Source organism: Lissotriton vulgaris, chromosome 2_2 (genome assembly GCF_964263255.1).
Source record: "Lissotriton vulgaris chromosome 2_2, aLisVul1.2, whole genome shotgun sequence".
In the NCBI taxonomy this organism is placed as follows: domain Eukaryota; kingdom Metazoa; phylum Chordata; class Amphibia; order Caudata; family Salamandridae; genus Lissotriton; species Lissotriton vulgaris.
Window position 1 is genome coordinate 144,585,165 of NC_141688.1, and position 26,465 is coordinate 144,611,629.

Here is a 26,465-nt window from a genome sequence, read left to right on the forward strand (position 1 = left end):
TTGCCCGCAGGGATGAGGTGGGGCTCGCTACTCTATTCTAATGCTTATGACTATTGATGAGGATCCCCTGGAAGAGAAGGATTAGTTACTTACCTGTAATCCTAGTTTTCTTCCAGGGGTATCCTCATCAAAGTCATAAGCAACCCTCCCGCCTCCCCGGGCAAAGGACTTTGTTTATTAAGTAGGAGATGTTTTAACCTGTTATTACCATGGTTTGGTTTTCAGTCTCCGAAAAGAACAACTGACCTAACTGCAACCCCTGAGGCATGATGGGAAGCTAGGGGCAGAGGTGCCTTAAAGGCACAGCGTCCGTTTTAGTACATGCAGCTACAAGTTAGCTTTTCAGTCTTTTTAGACTGGGTATTTGCAATGCAGCCTGGGAGCTGCATATGCTTACAGTATGTTATAAGAATTTCTACTACTTTCTAAGCATTAAAACAGTTTCTAAACAAGCATTGGTGTTGTTTCTCACGTTTTTAATGCAAATACACATGTATGGTGGAAATTCTTCACAGCATATTCCAGCTCTGTTTTATTTGGCTGCAATTGCTTATATATATATATATATATATATGGGGCAAATATAATATATTGTTTCCGGGGTCCCGCGCATGGGCGGGAATATTCTAATGCTTATGACTTTGATGAGGATACCCCTGGAAGAGAACTAGGATTACAGGTAAGTAACTAATCCATCTCTACCATCTGCACTTTTACATCGGCAACTATCTGGCTTGGATTTTTTCAGGCCATGCTCACTTCACTATTGTGCCTTAAACTGGAATCTGTGGTCCACTGAAACAACACTCCATGAGGGAGGAAGCAACTTGATCAGCGAAGGTTCAGAAAAGAGAGTAAATCCAGAAACACGTGTAGTTTACAATAGGCAAATGGAGTCTTTCAATCTAACCATTAACAAATGTCACGGAGCCCATTTTCCTCCCCGATCTCTGATCTGGTCATATGCCACACCATGTCCACAGACAGAACTTTGTCATATAGCCTTTAGATATGTCTTATCCCATTAACAGCTGGACATGACCAACACAGGGTGGAGACACTGGCTATATACACACTGTGCCCAGTATCCTAGACCTTTGTGATCATGCCCAGTGCTCCTTTCCCCCCATCTGATTTTAAGGTCTCATATTTTGTATGCAGTATTTTCTGCCCTGGCCTATTGAATGATTCTTTTGCCTCCGCTTTTGGAAAGGTCAGTGGGAAATTAACATATTTCTTTTCAAACCGATTCATTTATCTTGCTTCACAAACTTCACTTTTCTTGCAAAGAAAGGCATTGAATTTTCACACTTCTCCAAAACTACTGAACAAATGTGCAGCAAACTACCCAAGGCTCTAATTTGGCATATGCTGTGCTCTACTTTCATGGCAGTTTTAAGTGATTTCTGCTGTAGCACCGCATTAACATTTATGTGGTCATTTTAATGGGTAAATGCCATGTTTGGCACTCCTGAAAATGTATACCTTTCTCTAAAATGCATTTTCACTCTCTCTCTTCTTATCACTATTCCTTCCTCTCTATTTTAGCTTTTTCTTCCCCTTACTCTCTCCCTCTTTAGATAGCGAAGAAGAAGAATTTGGAGTGAAATGATGAAGCGTAGCCGAGGGCTGTGTGCAGAACACTCTGAGTTGTGTGTTTTTAGTTAAATAATTCAGTGGTAGATTGTCGCGCGCTGCCTGTCATAGGAGGAGTCTCTTGACTTGAACACAAATATCGCGGGACTTAAAATACTTTTTTTTAGTTAATATAAAGGACCCACTTTTTCCTCCGGTCCAGACTTGTTCACTGTAAGTCTTGGGTAAGATTAATTCCCACATAAAACGTAAGGCGTTACTCTTCCCATACAATTATGTATTTTAATTTTTAGAGTGCATCAGTCTTTTTCATTGACTTAACATTAGTAACATTTGAATGGGAACGTTTTTGTTTGGTGGCCAACGTAAAGGTATTTCTTTTCGAATCTTATGTTCCCTTTTTAAGTACTTTTCATAAAATGTATTGATCACACTGATAAACCTCTGATGTCATTTTTGTTTTGTTTTATAGACTTGTGCTTCCACCATTGCCAAGTAATCCCGGCATATTAAAAGAGAAACCATCCTATATGGCAATGACTTCTGCTGCAGAGAGAAAACGGAAATTACTAAGGTAAGATCATATGAGCTGACACACAAGAACACCTGTTTGTTTAATGGTAATTGTGGATCCACTTTGTGTAGACACCACTAGATTTTATACTAGTTACGGTCATACATTGTAGTAATTACAGTGCGCGAAGTACCAATGGAGTAGCTGTTTAGTATAGCACTTCAAAATTGCCGAAGTTGTAAATTTGTTCCATCTCCTGATAATGGATGTCATATTAAATTGTAGCAAAAATCATTTGTTGCGTTTGCACCGCTTTGCAGTGGGTGGTCCCTTGCACCTGGCTATTTTGAGTGAACTTATCTAACATTGTATCATTGTGTACACGTAGCCACAGTATCCGAGGAGGGTGGAAGGGAAGTCTGAAACTGCATGTAGAATCAGCGGGTAGGTGGTTAGTTCTTGAAGGCTTGCGCAAATTTGTTGTTTTTTAGATCTCGCCTGATACATTGCATTCACTGTTGCTTGTAAGACATCTTGTTTACTTAGAGGGGGTTTTAAGCCTGTCCATTGCTTATCCTTTGGTTGGCTTTGTCATCACTCGCATTTGCCTGCTTTCCATTGGTCAGCGTGTACTGGTTTTAATAACTCTTACTGGCATTTGGCCCTCCCCCGAAGCATACCCAAGTACGGCTTCCTTGCCCAGTGTCCTTCCACTACTTGTGCATTTGTAGCTACTTTTTTCTTGCTGTGGAGGCACTCCATAAGGTTGCATGTGTTTTCACTGTCCAGCGCTTTGTTTGCCCCCTACTGTCCTCCTCCCACTACCAGTCATGTTGTTAGCCCCTGCCGACCTTCTCCTTCTGTCTGTTGTGTTGCTTGCACCCTCCTCTTGCTGTGTCTCCTGTTGCTTGCTGTAGGAAAGTGCTCCTTTTTGACATGGTAAAAAAAAAAGCCACTTATAGCCTTGCATTTGATGCAATTTTGACTGAAGTGCATTTGGTTTCTACTAACCAGGCCCCCAGTGCCAGTGCTCTTTGCCTGAAGCAAGGTTACTGTTCATATGTTCCCCAATTGGCAAAACCTTTATCACCTCTTTAAGTTCATAGTAAATGATATCCCTGGTAGCCAGGGCGTGAGTACTACAGAGGGTCCCTAAGGGCTGCAGCATGTGTTGTGCCACCCTAGGAGACCCGCCACCAAACTCATGTAGACTGCCATTGCAGTTTGTGTGAAATGGTGCAGACAGATGTGAAAACACAACACAACACACACCCTGTGTACCATGCCCCCAGACACTACATAAAATAGATGTAAGTCACCCGTGCAGCAGGCCTTACTACCTTAAGGCAGGGTGCATTATGTTTAAGGTTCCCGGTTTCCATCTTTACTGATTTTTACAGATAAATACTGACATAAAACATTAATTTTCTTGTATGTATTTATTTTTAAATGTGGATCAAAATGGATCAGCCCCCTAAGCATGTAGAAACTCAGGAGAGGTATCGTTGGAAAGGGGAGACTGTCCCCTTTCCAATGGTACCCATCTCAAGTAGATCCCTGCAGAAAGCCCACTAAACGCCAGGGATTTTATATTTTCACCATTTTTTTTAGGGTGGGGGCTGCTCGAAACTGACATTGCAATGCCCCCACCCCGCCACCATTACAGCCTTTCTGCCCCCCATGAGGGGCAGTAGCCCCCAATCTGCCCCACCAGGGGGGTAGAAAGCCCTCTAGACACCAGGGATTTTGTATGGAATATTTATTAGGGGTGGTGGGAAGACGGCAGGATCAACTGGAGCCGCCCTACACCAATGCTCGGAGTATCGGACCCCTTGCAGCAACCAAAGCTTGTTTGAGTCCAGTCCGGACTCCAAAACCACAAAGACTGACCAACTGACTGGGGACAGCGGCATCACAGAGGCCAGCATAGCGCCTTGACACCAACAGGTATTAGTGCGCCCTACAAATGCTATCCTATCCTATATTAGAGTGTGGCCCAACTGTCCTGTTTTGTCCACCTTTGCTGGTCTAACCAAGAACCACGGATGCCTTTGATGCATCAACCCCAGCTGACCAAAGCCCCCTGCACCTGCGCTCCCCAGCCTGGGCCCACAACAACCAACTGTGCTTCCCTGCTCCCAGGACTCTCACAAACCAAGCCCCCATTGGGAGCTCAAGGACTTTTTCCCAAGTCCCCCTCTGCAGTCTGTTTCTAGATGGCCCCCTTCTTTGCATCAGCAAGGTGATTCAGTGAGCGGAACTGGCTGGTAGGCCGCCCAGCTCGACGCAGCAGTGCACCTGGCGCCAGCACTGGGAGTAGCGGAGGCTGCCTGCAGATCCGGCTAGTGCGGCAGGCAGACTAGACCGGTACACTGCGTCTGGGTCTGAGTGGTCTGCAGCCTCTCTCAACTTTACCCTGCTGACCACCACTGTGCTGAAGATCCCGGCCTGGCAGAGACCCGGCGCGGAGAGTTAAAACTCCATTAAACATATCCCAGTGGCAAGGTAGGACTGGTAGCAGCAATGGGGAGGGTAAGAGCCGGTGGCTATAAGTGTAACCCCCCTACCCTCCATTCCTCACCACAAATAACCCGGGGGAGAAGCTGCCCACGCGCATGACTGAGGCCTGCCCTGTGCGGTGTGGTAGACAGTAGTTGAATGTGTTTTTGGCGAAGCGAGGCAGCTCCGCACTGCACTGCACTGCGCTGCTCTGTGGCGAGTCCCTGTATGGCATAGGTGAGATACGACAAACTCTGATCTCAGCGACAGCCGGTCCCAAATAAAGGCAGCATTTAGGCACAACAGGAAAAATTGGAAAAGAGGAGAGGCCTGGTGTATAAGATTGCCCTGTCTGCTGTACTTGGTGCTTGAATTAACTGTGGATTTTGGTGGGGAGGCTGTGGTATCGAGCAGGGGCGCCCTGCGTTGTGGGATTTGGGGGAACCATAACGCCTTGCTTCGGCCCAGTGATGCGGATCCAAGGCATACATTGCAGCGGACCCTGCTACTAGCGGACCGAGGAGGCAGACGCCTGTGTGGGGGGGGGGGGTTCGTGGGGACCTGTGCCCCTACAAGAAAGACACTGTAACAGGCAGAATTGCCCTGGCAAAATACACTCCCTGGCATGTGGGAAAAGAAGCGAGCCATTGCCAAAGCAGACGCAAGGCAACCAAAGATCTCCTTTGATCAGTGCAAGGCCCCCAAGGGGTGAATCCCCCCTGTAGAGGAGCAATCTGAAACAACCATGAACCCCTCATTGGCTCCAGAACCAAAAATCTGTGAAATGTTCACAGACCTAAAGCAATCCCTGTCGGCGATTGACCTAAAAATTGGCTGTCAGATCGCCTGGTTCGGCTAGGCGACAAGGCATTAAATCACAATGGAAAAGGAGGTCGAACAATGGACCTCTGCGCTAGAAGATGAGGGAATTACTACCCGTGAGAAATTGCTTGGGATGGAGAAGGTGCTGGAAGTCATGAGTAACAAAAATGAAGACCGCAAGGCCAGATCACTACGCAACAATTTGCAAATTCTTGGAATTCCAGAGACCACAGCAACGACCCGGGTCGAGGACTATGTTGAAGAAATGTCCCAATCCGTCTTTGGTGATTCCCTGTCAGCGGTTTCTATCGTTGAGTGGGCTCACAGGTCTCTTGGTCCAAGAATCCCCCCGCCCCTGGGAGCTCCCGCAAGACCAATAATTTCGAGACTCTATATCATAGGGACCATGATGTTGTGCTTCGCAAAGCTCGAGAACTGCAGGAAACCAGGTATCAGGGCAACGCATTTTCATTTTTCCCCGATTTCACTTTGACTGTCCAGGCAGCCAGGAGAGAGTTTGTGCTGGTAAAAAGGTTGCTGAAGCAGCAGGACATCAAGTACTCTGCTTTATCCTGCGAGGCTCTGTATTTTTCACTCTAGCAAAACAACGTTCTTCACAGATCCCAAACCTGCTGCCAAGTTTTTACGTAGCCTTGAGCACTCCAAAGCAACAGCATGTGTAGATAAAGGCCTGGATGATGAGGACCCTCTTTGTAAAAACAACTGAGAACCTGGACGAGCGCCAAGATGCTGGCTAAACTGGGGTCTCCATGCTCGGCGGGGCTTGATTCTATCCTGTGCTTTTCGACAAGTTGTACCTCTCCCGTACATTAACTACACAGAAACTGAACATGGTTGCCTAACTGCTTGAGAGGCTATCCCTCTTGAGCGCTTCCTGTTCAGACACCCAGCATTCAACCGCTGGGATACGCTGATCCCTTAGTGCCACCCTCTGGGATGAGTCCCATGTTATACCTCTCAGTTGGCCCATTGGGATAGGGGTAATACCTTTCAGCCATGTTGTGTGGCTGTAATGGGTGGGGAGGTGTTTTTTTTTTGGGTTATGGGTAGGTTAAATTGGCTGCAATGTTCTTTTTTCTTTCCCCTTTTCCTCTCTGGCCTTACATTAACAGGAGCTTAGGGCTGTCTCGTAGCCAGCGTACATGGATGTGTGTGATTTGCAAGCATGGGCGAGAATGCTAACAGAGTGACCACACTAAGAGTGGTAACATGGAATGTACGTGGTCTGAATGATTGTAGAAAAGTGCCACTGGTTGCAGCGTATCTTAACCGTCATGGTGCAGACATCTGCATTTTGCAGAAGCTGCACTTGTCGGGAGCTAGCTGTGCGCGCCTGGGGGCGGAATGTTTGCGAGATCTTAACCGTCATGGTGCGGACATCTGCATTTTGCAAAAGCTGCACTTGAGCTAGCTGTGCGCACCTGGGGGCGGAATGTTTGCGAGAAAAAATCATAGATGGTTCTTTGAACTATACTAGGGTACTGCCATCATTCTCAGGAGGGGGGTCCCATGGCACACGCGCACCGCGCTATACTACCCTCAAGGAAGATATGTAATGGTTGCCGGCATGCTTGGAGATCGTCTGGTCAGGTTGATATCGGTGTATGGCCCCAATGTAGATGATCCGCATTTCTTTTGTGAGGTTTGGCGGCTAGCTGAAACATTGGGTCCCGGAGCTCTTTTATGGGAGGGAGGGGATTTTAATGTGAAATTAGATTCAGCAAAGGACCTATCTGGCGGATCCTGACAACCTCACCCGCGGGTGGCAGAACAGCTGCAAGCCCTCATGGACGACCATGAATAGGTAGATGTTTGGCATTCTTCACAGTAGGGAGGGAACATGTGTATCCACAGCGTGCCCCACCTGGTCCAGGATGGTTAACATCACAAGATGTAGACACTTGGGTCCACACTAGGAATCACCTTGCTCGTACCCTCTCAGATCACGCTCAGGTTCTGCTGGAACTCTCACTGCCTGGCGAACCAGAGTGCAAGCTAATGTACTAACCCTTCAATGGAGAGCAGCTATTCAGGAGTGCAGTGAACGAGACCCTGAATCAATTGAAAAATGATAAGGAGACTGCAAAGTCAATGGGGGCTCTACAGTTCAGAGGAAACATGCACAGGTGATAAATACTATTACGAAGACCTACAGGAAGGGGTCCCTTCCAGGCAGGAACAACTCCCCATACGTGCCAACAGTCGGTTTAGGGAAGTAACCAGTCAGGACAACAACAATCACAAACCTGGCAGTCCTTTCATGGACGTCCGCGCAGAAGAGGACAACCACAGAGGGGGCGCCCCCCAGCAAGCAAGTGATTCTTCAGAGTTCACAACGGACAGTCCGCTGACATCCAAGAGTGCAACAACAAGTGTTCAAATACAAGAGGTCTACACTCAACACCAATAGGAGGCAGATTAAGGAATTTCCTCCAAGAATTGAAGAATATCACCACAGATGGCTTCTACAACTTATACAATTTGGATATTGCATAGAATTAAACAACGTACCTCCAAGAAAGTGTCCAAGAAGAAAGGTACATTCAAAACAAGAAACAGCCAGCCTACTCAAGGAAGTAGAGATGCTGACAAAGGAGGCTATAGAGTTAGTGTCAAGAGTGGAAAGAAACATAGGAAACTACTCAAAATATTTCTTAATACCAAAAGTAGATGGGTCTCTCAGACCAATTCTAGACCTTAGATGTAAAACAAGTTTATAAGAACTCAAAAGTTCAAAATGACTACAATGCAAAGGGTAATACTACAAATACAACTGGGGAATTATATGCCCACAATATATTTAAAAGACTGATACTTACACATTCCCATGAATGCAAGGCACAAGAAATTCCTCCGCCCTATCGTAAACAAAGAGCACTACCAGTTCAAAGTACTGACTTTTGGAATAAAGTCCGCACCAAGAATATTTACAAAGTGCCTAGCAACAGTGACAGCACACCTGCGGAGGCAGGTATAACACGTCTATCCCTGTCTGGACGTCTGGCTAGTAAGAGCAAAGTCATTCAAAAAATGCAAAGCGCACATGCAACAAGTGATAACGCTGTTTCAACGAGGGTTCTCAATTCACAGAGTAAGTCTTCACCAGAATTGGAGAAAACATCCTTGGGTGCGAGAATAAATTCAATGCAAGGGAAAGTTTTGCCAAGTGAGAAGAGAACAATGGCACTTCTGAAGTAGAGACAACTCTTACGGAAGTGGAAAGCTCTGGCAGTGAGGACAGTGGGGAAGCTTCTGGGAATAATGGCTTCTTACATTCAGTTATTAATAAACACAAGACTTCATTTGTGTCCATTTTTGGAATGGTTGTAAAATCAATAGGCACAAACAGAGGGTGGGAAGGTATAGTGGTTGTCATGCAGAATATAGAGGAAGAGATAGCGTGGTGGAACAAGCACATATACTGCAAGGAAGAACTTTCACACAGCTAACTCCTACAGTGATCTTAACAACGGACTCCTCACAGCGGGATAGGGGGCACACATGAACAATCTCAAAGTCAGGGGAGTCTGGAAGGACCAGCATGCAGAACAGCACATCAACCTCCTAGAACTGAAAACAGTATTCCTAGCCTTTAAAGCCTTTTAAAAAGAGCACGGGGGAAATCGATATTGGTACAGACTAACAACACATTCACCATGCTTTGTTTAAACAAACAAGCAGGGACCCAGTCAATGCCACTGTCAAAACTAGCACAAAATTTGTGTGTGAGAAGGTGGCTGGGTTTATGCAGTCCACACAACCCTTATGATGTATGAGGTCAAAGATCACCTTACTGAAAGCTATCCTAGTGGTAGCTATGGAGAGCAGCCTTCAGGCTTAATCTTGAAGGAATGTAAAGCAGCTAGTTTTTACCAGAATATCACCTCCTGAATGACTAATTGAAAGGAGAACCACACAGTAATTGTATAAAAATATGTATTTATTAATATAACTATTTCTGCTAATCTCAAGAACATAAAGCACGCAATACTTAATTCATAGAACACATGTAAGTAGCACAATACACAGTGTGCTCCGGCGGGGGGGTGGGGGGCGGACCATAACCTAAAAAAGTTGTATAACAATCACGACTTCAAAAGACACAGTGCCTGGAACACGTAGAATCGCTGGGACCCCAAGGAAACGACCAAGGCAGTGACACAGGGCGCCCACTGTGGACGGGTGCAGTGAGGAAACACAACCACGTGCTCCGTACAACTCTATGGGAAAGTCGCGGTTGTAAAATTACAGTTTAAGGACACTTCTACGAGGACTTCAAGCAAACACTTTGTAATATAGGAGGTTCTAGAGCCAACCCACCAGTGAGTACCGGTGTTACCTATCCCAGAGGAACCGGGTGCATAGGGGTCAAGTGGTGTCGGAAACCTTTGTCGTTTTCAATGGAGAGCCGCAAAGAAGTACTGCTGCCAGGAAGGCGAAGAGTCCGGTGCAATCCAAGCCTGGATTCAAGGTGAGAGGAACCTGAAAGCAGAGGGGACAGAGTCTGGGTCACCTCAGGTGTCCAGGGGCTCGGTAGTCGAATGCCCACCGATGTCGTGTGCGTCAGGTGCGAAGAAGAGATCCTTGACTCTGTAGCCACGGGGACCATGAGACGTCGAGGATGACCAGGATCCGGAGGTGAGCTGTCCCACGAAGGATGTGGAGTGCTGAAGGGTCGGTGTCCGGCTGGAGCACCAACAAGCCATGGCACATGCAACCCACGTGGTCAGAGTAAACAGGTTACGGTGTGGACCAGCAAGGTCCAAGGGACTCCCCAAGCAATGGAGAGTCAGGGTATGTCTGGAGCAACCAGGTAAGCCCAAGAACAAACAAGGTGACCCTCGCCAGGACCCACAGGCCAACGGACCAGGGAACGCAAGGAGACCTCCAGCAAGTTTACAAAGCACCAGCCCACAGAGCACTCGGTGGAGGCCAGATATCTTCGGTGCAAATACTGCTAGGGGTAATGACTACACGGAAACCAATGCACAAGTTCAGGGATCGTCAATACGCATATGCACTTGCAAATGTACGCAGTGCACAGGGGTTCGGGTTGTACGGCCCCCAAGAGGGATATTGGTCTCAGAATCGCTGAGAGGTCATATCTACCTCAGGGACCTTTCGGGAACCCACCTCCTGTGTCGCTGAAATCTTCGGAGTCGGCAGGAGCTCTGGAGAAGCAAGCCGGTCAGATGCGCTTAGGTGCCTGCTGCTGCAGGGGAGTAACTCCTTTACTCCAAGGGAGATTCTTCAGTCGAGCAATCGTTGTGCAGGCAGTTGAAGTACCTGATTTCTTCTTAGCAGAATCTTGTCCAGGTAAAATCTAAAGTCCTGTAGCCAAGTAACCCACTTTATACCCATGGGAAGGGGTTGGAAAGATTCTGTTGTCCCTCCTAGGGGAGGGGCAGGTTAGAGTGGTGGCTACACCCATGTCCTTAGTCCAGTTTCGTGCCAGAGCAGGAGCCAATGGCTCCCAAAATGGTTTGAGCTGGACTATGCACAGGGACACCAAATGTGCCGCCGGTGCAAAATTTCAGGCACTCGGAGTCCACCCATCTAGCCCCAATACACTAAATCCTGTCTAGAAGGTGGTTACAACTCCCTGTGACAGGATGCCTATTGTCATGCCTTCCTCTGCGCGAGCTTGGCTCAGCAGTAGGAGAGCAGAATTGTGTCTGTGGCTGGCAGCATCCATTTTGTGCTGCCTAGGTCGAGAAAGCTGGTACCCGGTAGAACTCTGACCCACATTTGTGGTTCTAGAATGGTGGAATCATACCTCCCACACCAGTAAGTCGTGTGGGAGGAGAAGTGTGGCTGTGGAGTAGTATGGCTCAATTGTTAGAGCAGGCAGACCTCGATGCAGAGCTCTGGCCAGGGACCAGGGTTCGATTCCTGCCCCGGCGGGTCTCGGGCTCATTAATTCCCCTGACCGGATATTCTCGCCTCAGAGCCTTTTCTGATCATGAGCCCCACGCTGCAACTCTGGGCAATAGCTTGCTTAGTTTGCACAACGGCCCCCACAACGCGAGGAATGCCTGGCCTGCACCATGGGGGTGCCCAGGAGGGAACGCTTCACAGGGAAAGCCAGGAAGGGTTCCCTTGCGGTATTCGTACAAGCGCCGGGACTGAAAGTATTCACACACACTAAGAAATATTATGCTTTGCTAGCAGTCATTTTTTGAAAGCCAGATGTCTACTTGACCATCTCTTTGATTTGTATTTATCTTTTGGCCATCTTATTGGTGTTTATTCATATTTATTTTATACTTTGAAATAAATGAAGCTGCAAAATTGATATATTTCCAGGTGTATTTTTTTTAATAAACTTTTTATTTTTGAACAATGCTCATAGTATTGTTTTCAGATGTATTTAACTCTTGGGTGTGCTCTCGTTCATGGATGCCGGTCGCATTTTAGCAGATTAAGCAGCTGTATGTAACAAAACACTGCTCTCCAAGTACATATTAGCATTATACTACAAATAAGTTAGCATATGCCTGTATTTAAGGAAGTCTCATCCTGTTTTTTTTACTTTCCGTGCTGTTAATCTGCTCAGCTGTTGCATGGAATTTATGAAAGACACATTAGAGAGTCTCTCGCAAGAAGTGCCCTTTTCGGTATTTTTCTGCTTTTAAAAATAAATGCAGCCGGGAAACACATTGTTTTCTGTCTGTAATGTTCTGTAAAAATCATCAGTAAAAACTGAAAGCCGAAAGTCTTAATTATAAGATACCAAAACATCAGAACAGCTCCTCCCAATTACTGTGGAGTTGTAGCCCACACCATATCATGCTGGAGCGGTGTGTGAGGAGAAACCCTGTGATGAAAGATGCCACATGTGGTGGGTGATGGTTTTCTTCCTATTAAAGGAATACTTCTTGACATCTTAGGTTTCTAGCAATCTCTCTCCTTTTTCTTAGACCTGGGCATTTTGTTGTGTTTGGTGTTGATGGTTAGGGAGTGAATACCCGCTGGTCTTAACAATTTCTTTGGCCCCCTTTGGTGTGTTTTTGTATTCAGAATCCCCAACTTTGTGGGCCAATTAAAGCATATTTGTCCTGGTTATCTTTTGTGGAAAAAAGGTTATGAAGGCTTAAGTGCGATGTGCTCTGAGCATCAAAAAAGAGGTTCAGCACTTGGGGCGAAGTACTTAAAAATAAACCACAAATGGCACTGGGCTAACGGACTCCGAAGAGGGTATGAGGGGCCGCCGAATCCAGGGGGTCTTACACCCCAACAAGCAAGTATCTTGTGTGTGGGATGGGTTGAGCACTCTGCTAAGTTGGGGGCGGGCGGTTCAATGTCGGTGTAGCAGGGAGGCAGGGGGGGGAGGGGGGGAGTTCTTGTTTTATTAACCTCACAAGTAGGGGTACTGTTTATTGTATTGTTGACTCAATGTGTAAGGGTAGGACTCGACGACAACGGCACACTGGTGACGTGGCTGAGGGATTAACCATATGCGCTATCGACCGGAACACGATCTTGTACACAAAACCAGCTTAGGTATGGCACAAGACACACGGGATAACACCTTGGATGGGGGTACCCAGGAAACACTAGTGATACCACTGCAGATAATGTTGGAATGTGAGGGGTCTAGGTGACAAAATTAAAAGGGGACTGGTTATGCAGAGTATAGAGATTAGGTCCGGCACTAGTTCTCCTCCAGGAGACGCACCTGACGGGCACCGCATGTCAGGCAATGGATAGACGGGGCTACCATATGGTAGTCCACTCGGAGTTCAGTTCGGGGTCGCGAGGAACAGGCATACTGTTGCGGGAATCTTCCCCGTTTATTCTCAAAAACACCAAATTGGACGACCAGGGCCGCTTCGCGGCAGTCCACGGGCAATGGGAGGGCAAACCGCTGAACATAGCATCAATTTACATCCCTCTGGCACTCCACGCAATTGCATTACCTGAGCTGGGGAAGTTTCTTCTTGAATTGCCAGAGGGCGACCTCATTGTGGATGGGGGAGTGGGGGCGGGGGATTTCAATGCAGTAGCTCATAACACGCAAGATAGATACCCGGTATGGTCACAGACACCAGGGCCCTCGCGGCTCAGCGACTTTCTAGAGGCGCAAGGGCTTATAGACATATGGCGACACATGCACCCCGCCGCACAGCAATACACCTACTACTCCGCTACGCACAGCAGTTTGTCTCGAATAGACTACTTCCTGACCTCTAGCGACGGCCGCCTCACTATTGATGATGTACACATTAGACCCAGGGGCATTTCCGACCACTCCCCGATAACACTATCGCTGTCCTGTCCAGAAAAAACCCGTAAGAGAATATACCCGATCTACCCGGGATAACTCAAAGTTCCATCCATACGGAAAGACTTGAAGAAAACGACCGGGTACTATTTCGCAGAAAACAAGACTTCAGTGGAATCCCCCTCGGTCCTGTGGGAGGCGTATAAAACGGTCTTAAGAGGGCAAGCCATTTCATCCATAGCAGGGCACAAGCGCACACAGAGAAAGGAATTGGCGGATCTAGAATTGGCCCTCCATACGGCGAACACAGCACACATGGCAGACCCAACAGCAGACACACTCCACGCACTGCAGCTATGCCAACACCACTATGACGATCACCTGAGGCGCTGGACCATAGACAGCATAGCGGCGACCACACATAGAATATACGATGTAGGGGACAAGGCGGGTAAACTGCTAGGCTTGCTGGACAAGAAAAGGGGAGGTGGGAGTATACTACAGTTGAGCGCTGCCGACAGTACGCTTCACAAGCACCCGTCAGAGATGGTTAACAAACTAGCTGACCACTTCCATAAGGTATATACCCCAAGCGCTGAGGTGACGGCGGGGGCAGCAACAGCTGCACTCCACAACACACCGACTCTCTCGCGGGACGCAATGGAAGAGCTAGAAGCCGACTTGACAATGGAGGAAATACAATTGGCCATTCATGCACTACATTCAGGCAAGGCTTTGGGACCCAACGGGATCCCAATCGAACGGTACAAGACGATGTCGGAGAGCTTGAGTGTGCCTCTATTGGCCATGTATGTAGAAAGTCTAGAACTCGCTGTCCTCCCTTTAGACCAACGCACGGCGACAATTATGGCAATCCCGAAACCGGGCAAGCCACCGACTGAATGCAAGTCCTACCGCCCGATATCACTCCTCAATGCTGAAGCCAAGATTCTGGCGAAACTCCTGGCTACTAGATTAATGCCCCATCTCCCGCAGCTGATCCACCCAGATCAATCAGGCTTTATGCCACACAGGAGCACAGCGTTAAACCCCCACCAAGTCCATGGAGCACTGGCGCGTGCACCACAACTGCAGGTGCCAGCGGCAATATTGTCTTTAGATGCCAGAATGGCATTTGACATGGTGGAATGGTGATATTTATTTGCGGTGCTTGCCCACATGGGCTTTGGTCCCAAATTCATATCTTGGATACAACTCCTGTATGCTAGTCCGATGGCGCATGTGGCGGCGAGCGGTCACATCTGCCGCACGATACCGCTGGCTAGGGGGACGAGACAGGGCTGTCCGCTGTCACCCCTATTATTTGCGCTGGTCCTGGAACCACTAGCCGCCTTACTTAGAACTACTCCGCTGTTGATGGGGGATCTGCTGGAGGGAAGGCTGGGAAGGCAGAGTCTCCCTCTACGCCGATGATATGCTGGTCTATTTGATGGACCCCGAGGAGGGGATCCCGGCGCTCCTGGCGTTGTGTGACGACCATGGGAAGGCGTCCGGCTACACGATTAACTGGACGAAATCAGTGATTTATGTATTACATGGCCCGGCTCCGACGCCTCCCCGTGATTGTCCGCTGGAGATAGCGGACCTCTCCTTCAAATATTTAGGAATTCATGTCACACGAGACGAAGCTGGCTTTTATGAACAACATTTAAAACCGCCACTTGATCGCCTACGGCGCGACGCGCGGCACTGGAAGGCCCTACCACTGACGCTGCTAGGAAGGGCAGCACTGTTCAAAATGATGGCGTTGCCACGATTTCTGTATGCGCTTGAAAATTCCCCTTACCTGGTGCCACTACGCTATTTCCAACAAGTGACTGCTATGGTACCCGGTCTATTATGGGGAGACCGCCCGGCGTGCATAGCTCATGTGAAGCTAAATAGGAGCTGGTACGAGGGGGGAATAGCCCTACCAAACATACACATGTATTACTGGGCAGCACAACTTAGTCATTAACCACTGGTTGCACGTCCCACAGGACGACGGGGCTATTAAGCAGACAGAATACAACTGGGCACACATAGCTTACTGGCGACACTCTATCACAAGGGACTGGCCGCGAAGCTGATAGGACCGACAAAACATACGGTGGCACTGAGGTATAGAGCACAAACAAAACTTAAGTGGGGCACGAAACTGACCCCTCTTCGGGACACTAAGGCACTAGGTCATCTGCGACACAGAAAAGGGTTCACGCAGTGTGACAATATTGGCATTTCCACAGTGGGGGACATGTGGACCGAAGGGGGGGTGGTCCCTTTCTCACACCTTCAGCAGCAATATGACTTGGGTCCCAATGAAACATATCGATATGTCCAAATTAGACATGCGCTGATGACAGCGATACCTGAAGGCACGGAGGTCCCTGAAGCCTCCACACTGGAAGATCGCTTACTCACTGACTTCATGCAAACCAGCGCCACTTCCCTCACATATCGTAAGTTATTGAATAACCTTCCTGACCCCTTGGACAAGCTACGAGAGAAATGGGTGGGCGAATTGGGAGACATGGACGAGACGGACTGGAATGCAGCGCTGGCGTCCCCGAAGGAGGCGGGCATTTCTGCTAGGTTCAGACTGGTGCAGTTTAAGATACTACACCGGATTTACTATACGAGGACCACACTCCACAAGCTCCACAGGGCGGAGCACCCCTTCTGTCTTCGAGGGTGTGGGGAGGAAGGCACTTTCATCCACACTATCTGGGAATGCCCGATTATCGTTGACTACTGGAGGCAGGTGATGCGCACCATTTCCCAGACTTTGGAGGTATCACTCACATCAGACCCACGTGCATGCTTATTAAATGTGTGGGACCCCAATGATCTAACACGCCAGGGTCAGTTATAGGCCATTGCGGGCATTATGGTTGCAAAAAGGGATATTGCACAGAAGTGGGGGGCGGCGGATTCGCCTAATCTACCGCAATGGTGTAGGAACATGGATGCACTAATGTTGACGGAAAGGGCGGTGTACAGGATGAGGGCTAACCCGAGAAAGTGGAATAAAGTATGGCAGCCTTGGAATAGTTACCGAGGAGATTTATGTGAAGCATTACTGGAAGATGATACTGAAAGCTCAGGCGATGAGGGGGAGGATGACTGAGTTGCTCTAGCTGATTGACAAGAGAGGTGCTGGCATAGTTTGAGTCGAAGCAGGTACACTGCCAGTCTGAGGTGCCATGGGGTAATCAGGGGGTCTGAGATTAACTACTTTGTGGTCCACACTACTGATACCAGTGTGGGAACCTTGTCGCCACTGCGTAATTGATGTGTAAAAACTGACGAAACAATTGAGTCTATAAGTTTAGTTCTGCTTGCTGTAAAATATGAAAGTAAGACGTCATCTGAGTATAAATGAGCGATGAAAGCACACTTGATGCATATATTTCTTGTTACGCTGCCGGACCTGACGTTGTCGGCTGAAGAGCTGTGTAAACTATCTATCTTTGGTTATTTGCTGTGTCGCAGCCAACCTCAGGGTTGTAGGCTCATTGCTGTGTACAGATTACGAATGCTAATAAAAGTCTTACCCCCCCAAAAAAATACAAAAAAATAAACAACAAATATATTTAGGTCAGGGTAGTCTATAGGTAGGCAAATACATTTTTGAGACAAAAGGGAGCATTTATTTCTGAAAAAAAGTGTACCTCTTGTTAAAAATATTCTGGGATCCTGCATATTGATAGGAACATTCAGTGTTTTACTTCAATGGAAATTCCCATAACAGAAAGCTAGGACTGCAAATATCTCATTTTAGTTTGTTTTCTGAGTTCTCCACGGATTTTCCCATCCAGATTTGTTAGGTGCTGCTATGTAATTTGTCACAGATAGACAATCTCCAATGAGATCATGTCCGTTTAAATAAACCGTTGCATAACTTCGAGTAAACTTAGTTCTCACCTATATATTGTTTCTTCCAATTATAATAATAGGATCTTCTGGTGCTGATTTCACTTGAGAATCTGGGGAGTTAGAGCGGAGAGCGAGGCACTGCTCTTGTTTGCTGACTATAGTCCAGTTCATCTAGTGTGGCACAACACCAGTGACAACTAGGTCTAATCTATCACTGTTATTTCAAAAGATTCCGGGATCCCAGCCTCCAATTGAAATAGTACATTGATAAAGAATCTACAAAAGGAACACTGTGTTCATCAAAATCAGTGTAATCAAACTTCCCAGATATGGAAAATCCATGGTGTAGAAGGCTGGTTTAGTATATGGTGCATACTTAAAGGACTGATGCACCTTGCACTAATCCAGTCAATCCATCTGGCGATTTTAGCGGTCTTTGATAACCTTAGGCTCTCAAAGTGGTAGCTAAGGAAAGCAGCCTTCAGGACTCCCCATCCATGGATTTCCTAGGAACCAGGTTACCTGCATCACGTCGAATGTGGGTGTCTAGGGTGAGCACCAACAAGCCTTGGCAGCCGCAACTGGTGTGGGAGACAACAAGTTGCAATCGTTGGCACCAGCAAGGTCCGGGGGACTCACCAAGTGCAGGAGAGTCGGAGCTGTCGCGAGCAAGCAGTGGAGCCCACCAAAGCTGAAGAAGACACTCAATAGGACCAACAGGCCAGAGTCACAAGAGGAGCTCCGGCAGCTCACCAAAGGTGGAAGCCCGCCTGTGCAAGGGATGCAGTGAGGATGCTGTTCTTCGAGGATTGAAGTGCTGGAGGCTGATGCTTCTTGTAGCCCAAATTTCTCTGGCGTGCAGAGCCTACAAGCAACTTCAAGTTGCTGCGGTGCACAGGGGTTTGGTCTCAGTGGCACAGATGAGGGATATTGACCTCCAAACTGCAGGGAAGAAAGGTCAGGCCTTTGAAGAGCCACAGAACCACCACCTGTTTTGCTGAGCCTTAGGAAGTCCATAAAATGACAGGAGCAGCAGACCCGTCACTTCTGGTCTGCTTTGCTGCAGTGCCTGCAGATACAGGGGAGTGACTCACAGATTTCTTTGGATGTCCTTGATGCCTACAGGTCTTCTGGAGAACCTGAGCAAAAGACAGACGAGGCAGAAGACTTGAAGAAGAGCAGGAGCAGCAGGAGTCTTCCTTCAGTTCCAGTCGAAGTCCAAGAGTCAAGATGTTCGAAGAGTGTCTTGGTTTCAGAGGTGAGTCTTGTTTCATGACGAAGCAAAGAACCCACCCACAGGGTTGCCCCGAAATACCCAAGGAAAGAGTTGGAACGACTCAGGGGTCCATCCCAGAGGAGGGGCTGACAGAAGGGAGGATACTCCCCTGTCCTCTGTTCAGTTTCAATCCAGAGCGGGAACCAAGGGTTCCTGAACTGGCTCAAACCGGACTATGGAAGGAGGGCACCAAATGTGCACTTCAATGCAGTCTGCTGGTGCTGTGAAGCACCACCAGCCCTGCCCAATACACTGTCCTTTCTGGGAGGTGGTCACACTATCCTGTGACAGGAAACCTATTGTTCTACCTTCCCCTGCTCGAGCTCAGCTCAACAGTAGGAGTGCAGAAAAAGGACTGTGGTCTGCAGCAGCACTAGCAATATCATCTTATAAGCTTAACTACCTGTGGTTGCAAAATAAAGTTTAGTATGCCTGAATGTTAAAATGCATGTTTTAGTGAGAGTGATTTTTACATTCTACGTTTGAAAATACCTCTTTAAGAAAGTAGGTATCAGGGATGTGTGATTCCTATTGCCCGACTACCGGGACATATTGTTTGGGGTCAAGGGCAACAAGTTTTCAAGTGTATTTTGTCCTTGGGACAAGTAGGCCCAACCCCCTACAGCACAAGCCCTTTGGCTGCCAGTTTACAGTATCACTTTATGGATCAGGAAAGGGCAATGTCTGCAGTGAAGGTAATATTTGTGTCCATGTGTTAAATGCTGTTCAAGCTTGTATTTATGGTTCATTAATGCAAAGCCTTTATTATTAGGGTGAGCACTAAAAGTAAATGCTGTAAGCTCGGCCTGCACTACTGAAGGTGGTTTCAGTATAAATGTGTATACACGTTTTCAAAGTTTGGTAATATGAAGCTATGTATAATGCTCCCAGAATGCTCTCTGATTATATGCAAATATTTGACGAAGCTTCAAAGCAAGAGTGATGATTCTTTGCTTTCAAAATAAAATGTTTAAAAAAAAAATGCAAGTAGGAAAAAAAAACATTTTGCTACTGTAAGATTTTAGGTACCATATCTTTGCAGCATCATTTAGCAACATGTTGACGTATGCTTGTATTTCCCCAAAAATATTCATAATGGAAAATCAGTGTAATCCGTTTAAATACGATTACCGGAAACAAAAATAAACAAGCATTGTCTAAGCAAGTAGATCTGAAATTGGTGGTCAGCCTTTTGGTTTTGTCAATGCGTGACTTGTTCAGGCATGGTTTTTGTAAAACCGTATCCGTGTGGGAGCTACGGGACCCTCACCATTCTAACAAGCACTGGCAAAAGCAAAAAATGTTTTTTGTCTCAAAAAGCACACATTGCCACAGCAGTTCCGGGAACTGAACATAGCTATTTTGTGTGCCAATATGCTCCTTGTCAAAGAGCAGAGTACTGTCACTGACAGTGAAGCCATCTGATAGACGGAGAGAAAAAGAGAGCGAGAGAGAGACCGAATGTTATTAAACACAATAGGTCATGGTTAACGTCAGGCCTAATCAGAAGCCCAATTATTAACAAAAGTCTCAAAAATGCATCCATGGTATATATCCTTGCATTAAGTGCATATATACAGTTTCCATGAATTCACAAGAATTTACAGAAGTAGGCCAAGAAATAGTACTCCTAGAAATTATTTGTAAACTGCATTTTAGCATGAGCACATGTAGATTGGTTCATGTGAAGATCTAATGTTTCAAGTTCATTTTTCCTCTAACCACTATTTTCCCAACCCTGGAAGAAGTTTCACGTCTGCGACTGCCAGGAGTAAATTTCCAACCTTTTTCAGTACTGAAAAATATTAGAAAAGAGTTGGTGCAAACCCAAAACGCACGCTAGTAGGTTTGCACAGACTCAAAAGGGCATTCCAACCCTTGAACTATTTGTTACCAATACCTTCAGCCCAGTATGTAGACCTGCAGAAACGTGGCAGCATAAAGGAATTGCTTGTATGCAACCCTACTATGGAACGAACCCTGGCATAATTAGAGAGGTTATTTCAGAACTCTTATATAATGAGATTTCTGTCGTAATTTGTCGCCGCATTACATGGCACAAAAGGGACTAGTGGATTTTGTTACAGGGCAAGTAGATTTATAAAGTAACCTGCCCCATAAACAAGTCTATATTTTATTAAATTCCACACCCCTGAGGTATTTTATTGCTTAGCCATCCAGTGTGCCTCTGCTAGGGTGTCTATTGACTGTCTGGCTTTGGAGTGACGGGGACTGGGAATGTGCAGTGGCTCCAGAGAGTCTGGATGAGTCTGGGCTAGGTTGATTAGGCCTGGTCTGCATTTGGAGTGGTGGGAGGAGTAGCACCTGAATAGTGCTGTGCCTGCCATCCACAATGATGGCTCCACACCTCTGTGATGTGTCTGGAGCCAGGGCTCACACTGACAATGGAGGTTGTTGTGCACTTGCAAAGTGCCCCCCAGAACTGGTTTGGACTGGGCTCAAAGCCCTGGTCCAGGAGGGAACAAACAGGTTTACTGTATAAAACGTAGGGCCCAGACTTTTAGATCACTTCTGTTCTAAAGTATCAGGGACACAAAGACTTCTTCCCCAGCTCCCCTGAACTTACTTGCTGGGATTTCTGAAAATCCAAGAGGTGTCTGTAGCTGTTCTGGACCTCTGGAGGTTGTTCTCACTGTAGGGAGCTGGGAAAGCAACACAACAACAACCAGCATGACTCATCTGAACCTATTTCCGACGCATCGCCAAAGAAATCGTCACAGCGCCTGCCCGCGGCTGGTGAAATCTCCGCACCCCGCATCGTGTGCACTGATCTCCGTAGTCCGAGATCACTGCACCGATTCCGATGTTGGCCTTGCTGTGCGGCTGAAAGAACCCACGCATCGTCCCGGATCATCGCATCGAGGCGCCAGGTCTGTCGCATCGTTTGTGTACGCAGTAAGAAACCGACGCATCACATCCACACGCAGTAAGAAACTGACACTTCACCTCCTCTCCGGTAAGGAACCGATGTATCACCTCCCCTGCGCAGCAGTAAGGAACTGAAGCATTGCCTCCCCCCGAGCAAGGAACCAACATATTGCCTCTCCCGGAGCAAGGAAGCGACACATCACCTTCCCTGAGTCTCAGGAATGGACATATCGCCTTCCCTGCGGCCATTTTTGTTATGTGGGCGACGCATCCAAGGTACTTTGTGAAAAGTGTTGCATCTGCAATTTGCTTTGAACTGAACTATTTCTACCATTTGAAAGTCACACTTTTATTACTGTATTGTGGATTTTTGTCATTTGGTCTTGTTTGGTTTAGATAACGATAACTTTTTTTTTCTAAAGTGGTGTGGTGTACATTTGTAGTGCTATCACTGTATTACTGTATGTGTTCACAAATGCTTTAAACACTGCCTCTGAGATAAGCCTGTCTGCTCCTGCCATGCTGTCAAGGGGGTGAGCAGGGGTTATTTTATAAGTGTACCCCCCTTACCCTGACTAGTAGCAAGGCTCCCTATTTGGACGAAGGTATCTACCTCTGCTAACTAGAACCCCCCCATTTCTAATTTTAACCATGAAAGCAGATCCTACTTTCCTACACATGGGAAAACTTCGGGACTGATTAGATCTTGATGGATGGGTTACTCCGTCGCAACGGTGGCAGATCGCCCCTATAAATCCCATATGATATAATGGGAAATATATTTCGGTGGACAGGATATCCCTCATGTTGTGATGGATTCCCCCGTCCATCTGAAAGAAAAACGTAGTGATAGATTCCTTACCTTAGAATTACCACCAGGCATCAGACTGGTTCTGGAAAGTTTTTGTCAGCCGTGCCCATGTGCGTTGGTAGGCGTCGTCGTGCGGCTCTGCATGCATCATTGGCGCCGAGATGACGTTGCTGCAGCTACTTAGACGCACCCAGGTGCGCTGAAGTCAGTTCTTTCTTTTTCCGCGCCAGCAAGCGCCGATCTGGCTAGTACCCCCAGTCACTTTTTGTCTGAGTTTTTGAGGCCTTCTGTCTCATCTTTTCGAGTCCTGGTGTCGTAGGTATGCCCGGCTTCAAGAACTGTGTGGGCTGTCACCGCTTGATGTATGTGACGGACCCAAACGGTGTGTATCTACTAAAAGGGGGGTGTGACCACAACCCCAAGTAGTGCCCCGACTGCCGGGCCATTGTGCCGAAGACTTTGCAGGAGGTGTCGCGAAAGTTGCTGGAAGTCCGGCAGTCGGCTCCGTGCCGCTCGTGGTCCCGGTCCCTCGGAAGGTCGAGGGACCAGTCGCAGAGCAGTCACCATCATTCTTCCGGATCTAAGTCTTTGCACTCTGGGTCAGGTAAGTCGAAGCATTCCAAATAGAAGTTAAAGAAGCGTCGTCGCTCTTAGACTTCCCGTGGCGCGACACGGCTGAGAGTTAAGGGTGGTGCCACCCCGTGGCTCCAGCGGAGCCTGCGACGTCACCGCAGGTCTACCCTTCTTTTCCGGGTGTATTAGCGACGCCTGCTCAGGTGCAAGAGTTTCTTGCTGCCATGGCCCACTTCTTTGGGCCATCTGGCCCGCCGGCGCGCGTACTGGCCCCGCTGACATGACTGAGGGTCTTGTCCTTCCATTACCGACAGCTCCTGCCCCAGTGTCACCGGCGGCTCCGACCCAATGGCGCAGGACCTCATGGGATCCAGGATCGGACACCGGTTGACCTAATAACACTTCCACTGGAGCCGTCCTCCCCGGCACCACCACCGACGTTGCGCGCTCCTCGGGACGACGTCGTCCCCAGCTTTAGACCGGATTCGGACACATTGCCGAATCGGCGCCGCCCGGTGCCGATTCAGATGCTGATGGTGCCCTTTTTGCCCTATGTCTCTCCTCCTTATTTTCAGCTTGTTCCACAGACTTCGGAGGAAGGGGTGGACTGGGAGGGGCCTGAGGACCCTCTAGCTCAGGAGTGTGCCAATGATCCGGACTGGGTAGAGGATTTCGGGGAAGCCAGTGGTCTCAACACCTCACCTGACTGTGGCATGCTGTCTCCTCCTATCGTGGCTACGGAGGAGGGAGCCAGTTATGCAGTGGTGTTGCGTAGGGCAGCCGAGGCCCTCCACATCGTACTCCCTACAGTGGCCGTCACAACAAACCGCCTGACAGAGGTGCTTTAGACGGCGGCAACCTCTTAGGAGCCCTTGCTGCCCTTAATTAAGCGCTGTCTGACATTCTTTTGGGAACCTGGTCCAGTCCCAACAAAGGGGCTCCTGTGGACATTACCATAAGCCCGATCCCAAACCCCACCCCTGAGAGCACGGTTGTCCAAGCCTTTACTTCCCAGAGCGTATTCCCTTCCACTCCTCGGAATAGGGAATCCAAGAAGCTGGAGCAGCTTGGCAAGAAGCTGTTTTTATCTGCCAGCTTAGAACTGTGGTCGGTGCACACTGCATTCTTCTTGGGCCGTTATTCCCACTCTTTGTGGGACACGGTTGTGCAGGTGCTGCCTAACTGCCTGGAGGAGGCCCAGGCAGTCCTCTCCCTGGCTATTGCTGCTGGGAGAGACGCAGCTAAGTTCACCATACGTTGTGGGCTGGACACCACCGATTTCCACGACCGTGCCGCTTAGGCGCCACGCCTGGCTGAGGACAACTGGCTTCTCAGGGGATGTCCAGAACACTCTGATGGACATGCCCCTTGACGGCATTCACCTCTTTGGTAATAAAGCAGACAGTGAGTTGGAGCGCTTTCAGGACTCTCGGGCTACTGCCAAATCTTTGGGCCTGTTGGCCACTCTGCCTCCTCCGCCTTCTGCTTTTCGCTCCTTTTGTGGCCACGGAAGGGGTGCCTCGCCACATTTGCAGGGCCACAGGCCACTGCATCAACAACTTCAGCGCGGACGTGGGAACCGTCGAGGCGGTTCCGGGGGCCATCGGGCGGGACAGTCCACCTCCGCCCCCGCAGCATCCACTGCAAAGCCTTCCTAGTCCGGTATTTCAGGCCCACCAAAAGCAAGTGGCGGCAGAGTTCGCCATCATCTCCTCCACTGGCGCAACGTCACATTGGACAAGTGGTTGCTGCAAATTCTCCGAAAGGGATATTCCCTCCCCTTCAAGGCAACCCCTCCAGCCATGCCACCTCAGTACCACTGCATGTTGAGGGATCACTTGGCACTTCTCCAGCAGGAAGTTGCAGCCCTTTTGGCCAAGGGCGCCATCAAGCACTTTCCGATGTCAGAAGTAGGTTGTGGTTGTTGTTCCCACTACTTTCTGGCTCCAAAGAAGGACAAGGGCCTGCGTCCTATCTTAGACCTTCGGAACGACAATCGCTTCCTCTGGAAGGAGAAGTTCAAAGATAATCACACTTGTTCAGGTCTGGTCTGCCCTAGACCCGCAAGGCTGAATGGTAGTTTTGGACTTGCAGGACGTCTATTTCTGCATCCCCGTCCTACCAGCCCACCGGCGTTACCTGCGGTTCACGGTAGGCCACGATCACTTTCAGTTCACCATGCTCCACTTTGGCCTTACCTGCACCCCTCAGATGTTCATGAAGGTGATGGCGGTGGTCGCAGCTCATCTGCGCTGATCGGGGGGTTCAGTCTTTCCCTATCTCGACGACTGGTTGTTGAAGGCTGGTTCGCCCCACACAGTCGTCTCCCACCTCCAAACTACGGCCGACCTCCTGCATTTGCTGGGGTTTTCCATCAACGTGCCGAAGTCTCACCTGATTCCCTAACTCACAGAAGCTCCTCTTCATCTGAGCAGTTCTGGACTCTGCGCAGTTTCGCGTTTATGAGAGGTCCTCATCCTCATCCTCTGCCCCACCCCCTCTGCCTGGGACGACTCTTGGTGGCCAGCTGCCCTGGGAGCTGCACCCACACCCACCAACTGCACACGCAATCTGGGGTTCATCCAGGAATCATCCCTCTCAATGACCCAGCAAGTCAGTGCCGTCTCCTCCTCATGGTTCAACACCCTCCGCATGCTCCACAAGATCTACAGATGAATCCCCACCGAAACCAGAAGGACAGTCAACCAGGCACTTATCAGCAGCAGACTGGACTACGGCAACTGCCTATGCGCCGGAAACACGGCCAAACTCGAGAGAAGACAAGCATACAGAGCACCTCCGCACGCCTCTTCCTCAACATTCCCCGCCAGACCCACATCACCACCCACCTGAAAGACCTGCACTGGCTCCCAGTCAACAAGAGGATTACCTTCAAGCTCCTCACCCATGCTCACAAAGCGCTCCACAACACTGGATCAGCATACCTCAACAAACGTCTTGCCCTCTACACCCCGAATCGCCAGCTTCGCTCTGCCGACCTCGCCCTCGCCACCGTCCCACGCATCCACAGGACCTCTACCGGAGGCAGATCCTTCTCCTACCTCGCCGCCACGACATGGAACACACTTCCCATACAGCTGCAACAGACCCAGGACCTGCTGACCTTCAGGAGACTTCTCGAGACCTGGCTGTTCGAGCAGTAGCTGCACCCGCCCCCCCCCCCCCCCCGAAGCGCCTTAAGACCGCCACCCAGGCACTCGTCACCAGCCGACTGGACTAGGGGAACGCCCTCTACGCCGGAATCACAGCCAAACTCCAGAGAAGACTGCAACGCATTCAGAACGCCTCCGCACGACTCATCCTGGACATCCCCCGACACAGCCACATCACCGGACACCTGAGA

The 26,465-nt window shown here is 48.7% G+C and overlaps 1 protein-coding gene across 1 annotated transcript in view; it reads left to right on the plus strand.

Moving 5' to 3' along the window:
* KIF18A (kinesin family member 18A) overlaps window positions 1-26,465 on the plus strand; it is a 312,020-nt gene that overhangs the window by 265,582 nt on the left and 19,973 nt on the right. Inside the window, exon 16 of the mRNA XM_086959474.1 lies at window positions 2,069-2,170. Within this exon, the coding sequence (XP_086815600.1) occupies window positions 2,069-2,170 (102 nt within the window). The remainder of the gene's footprint in view (window positions 1-2,068; window positions 2,171-26,465) is intronic.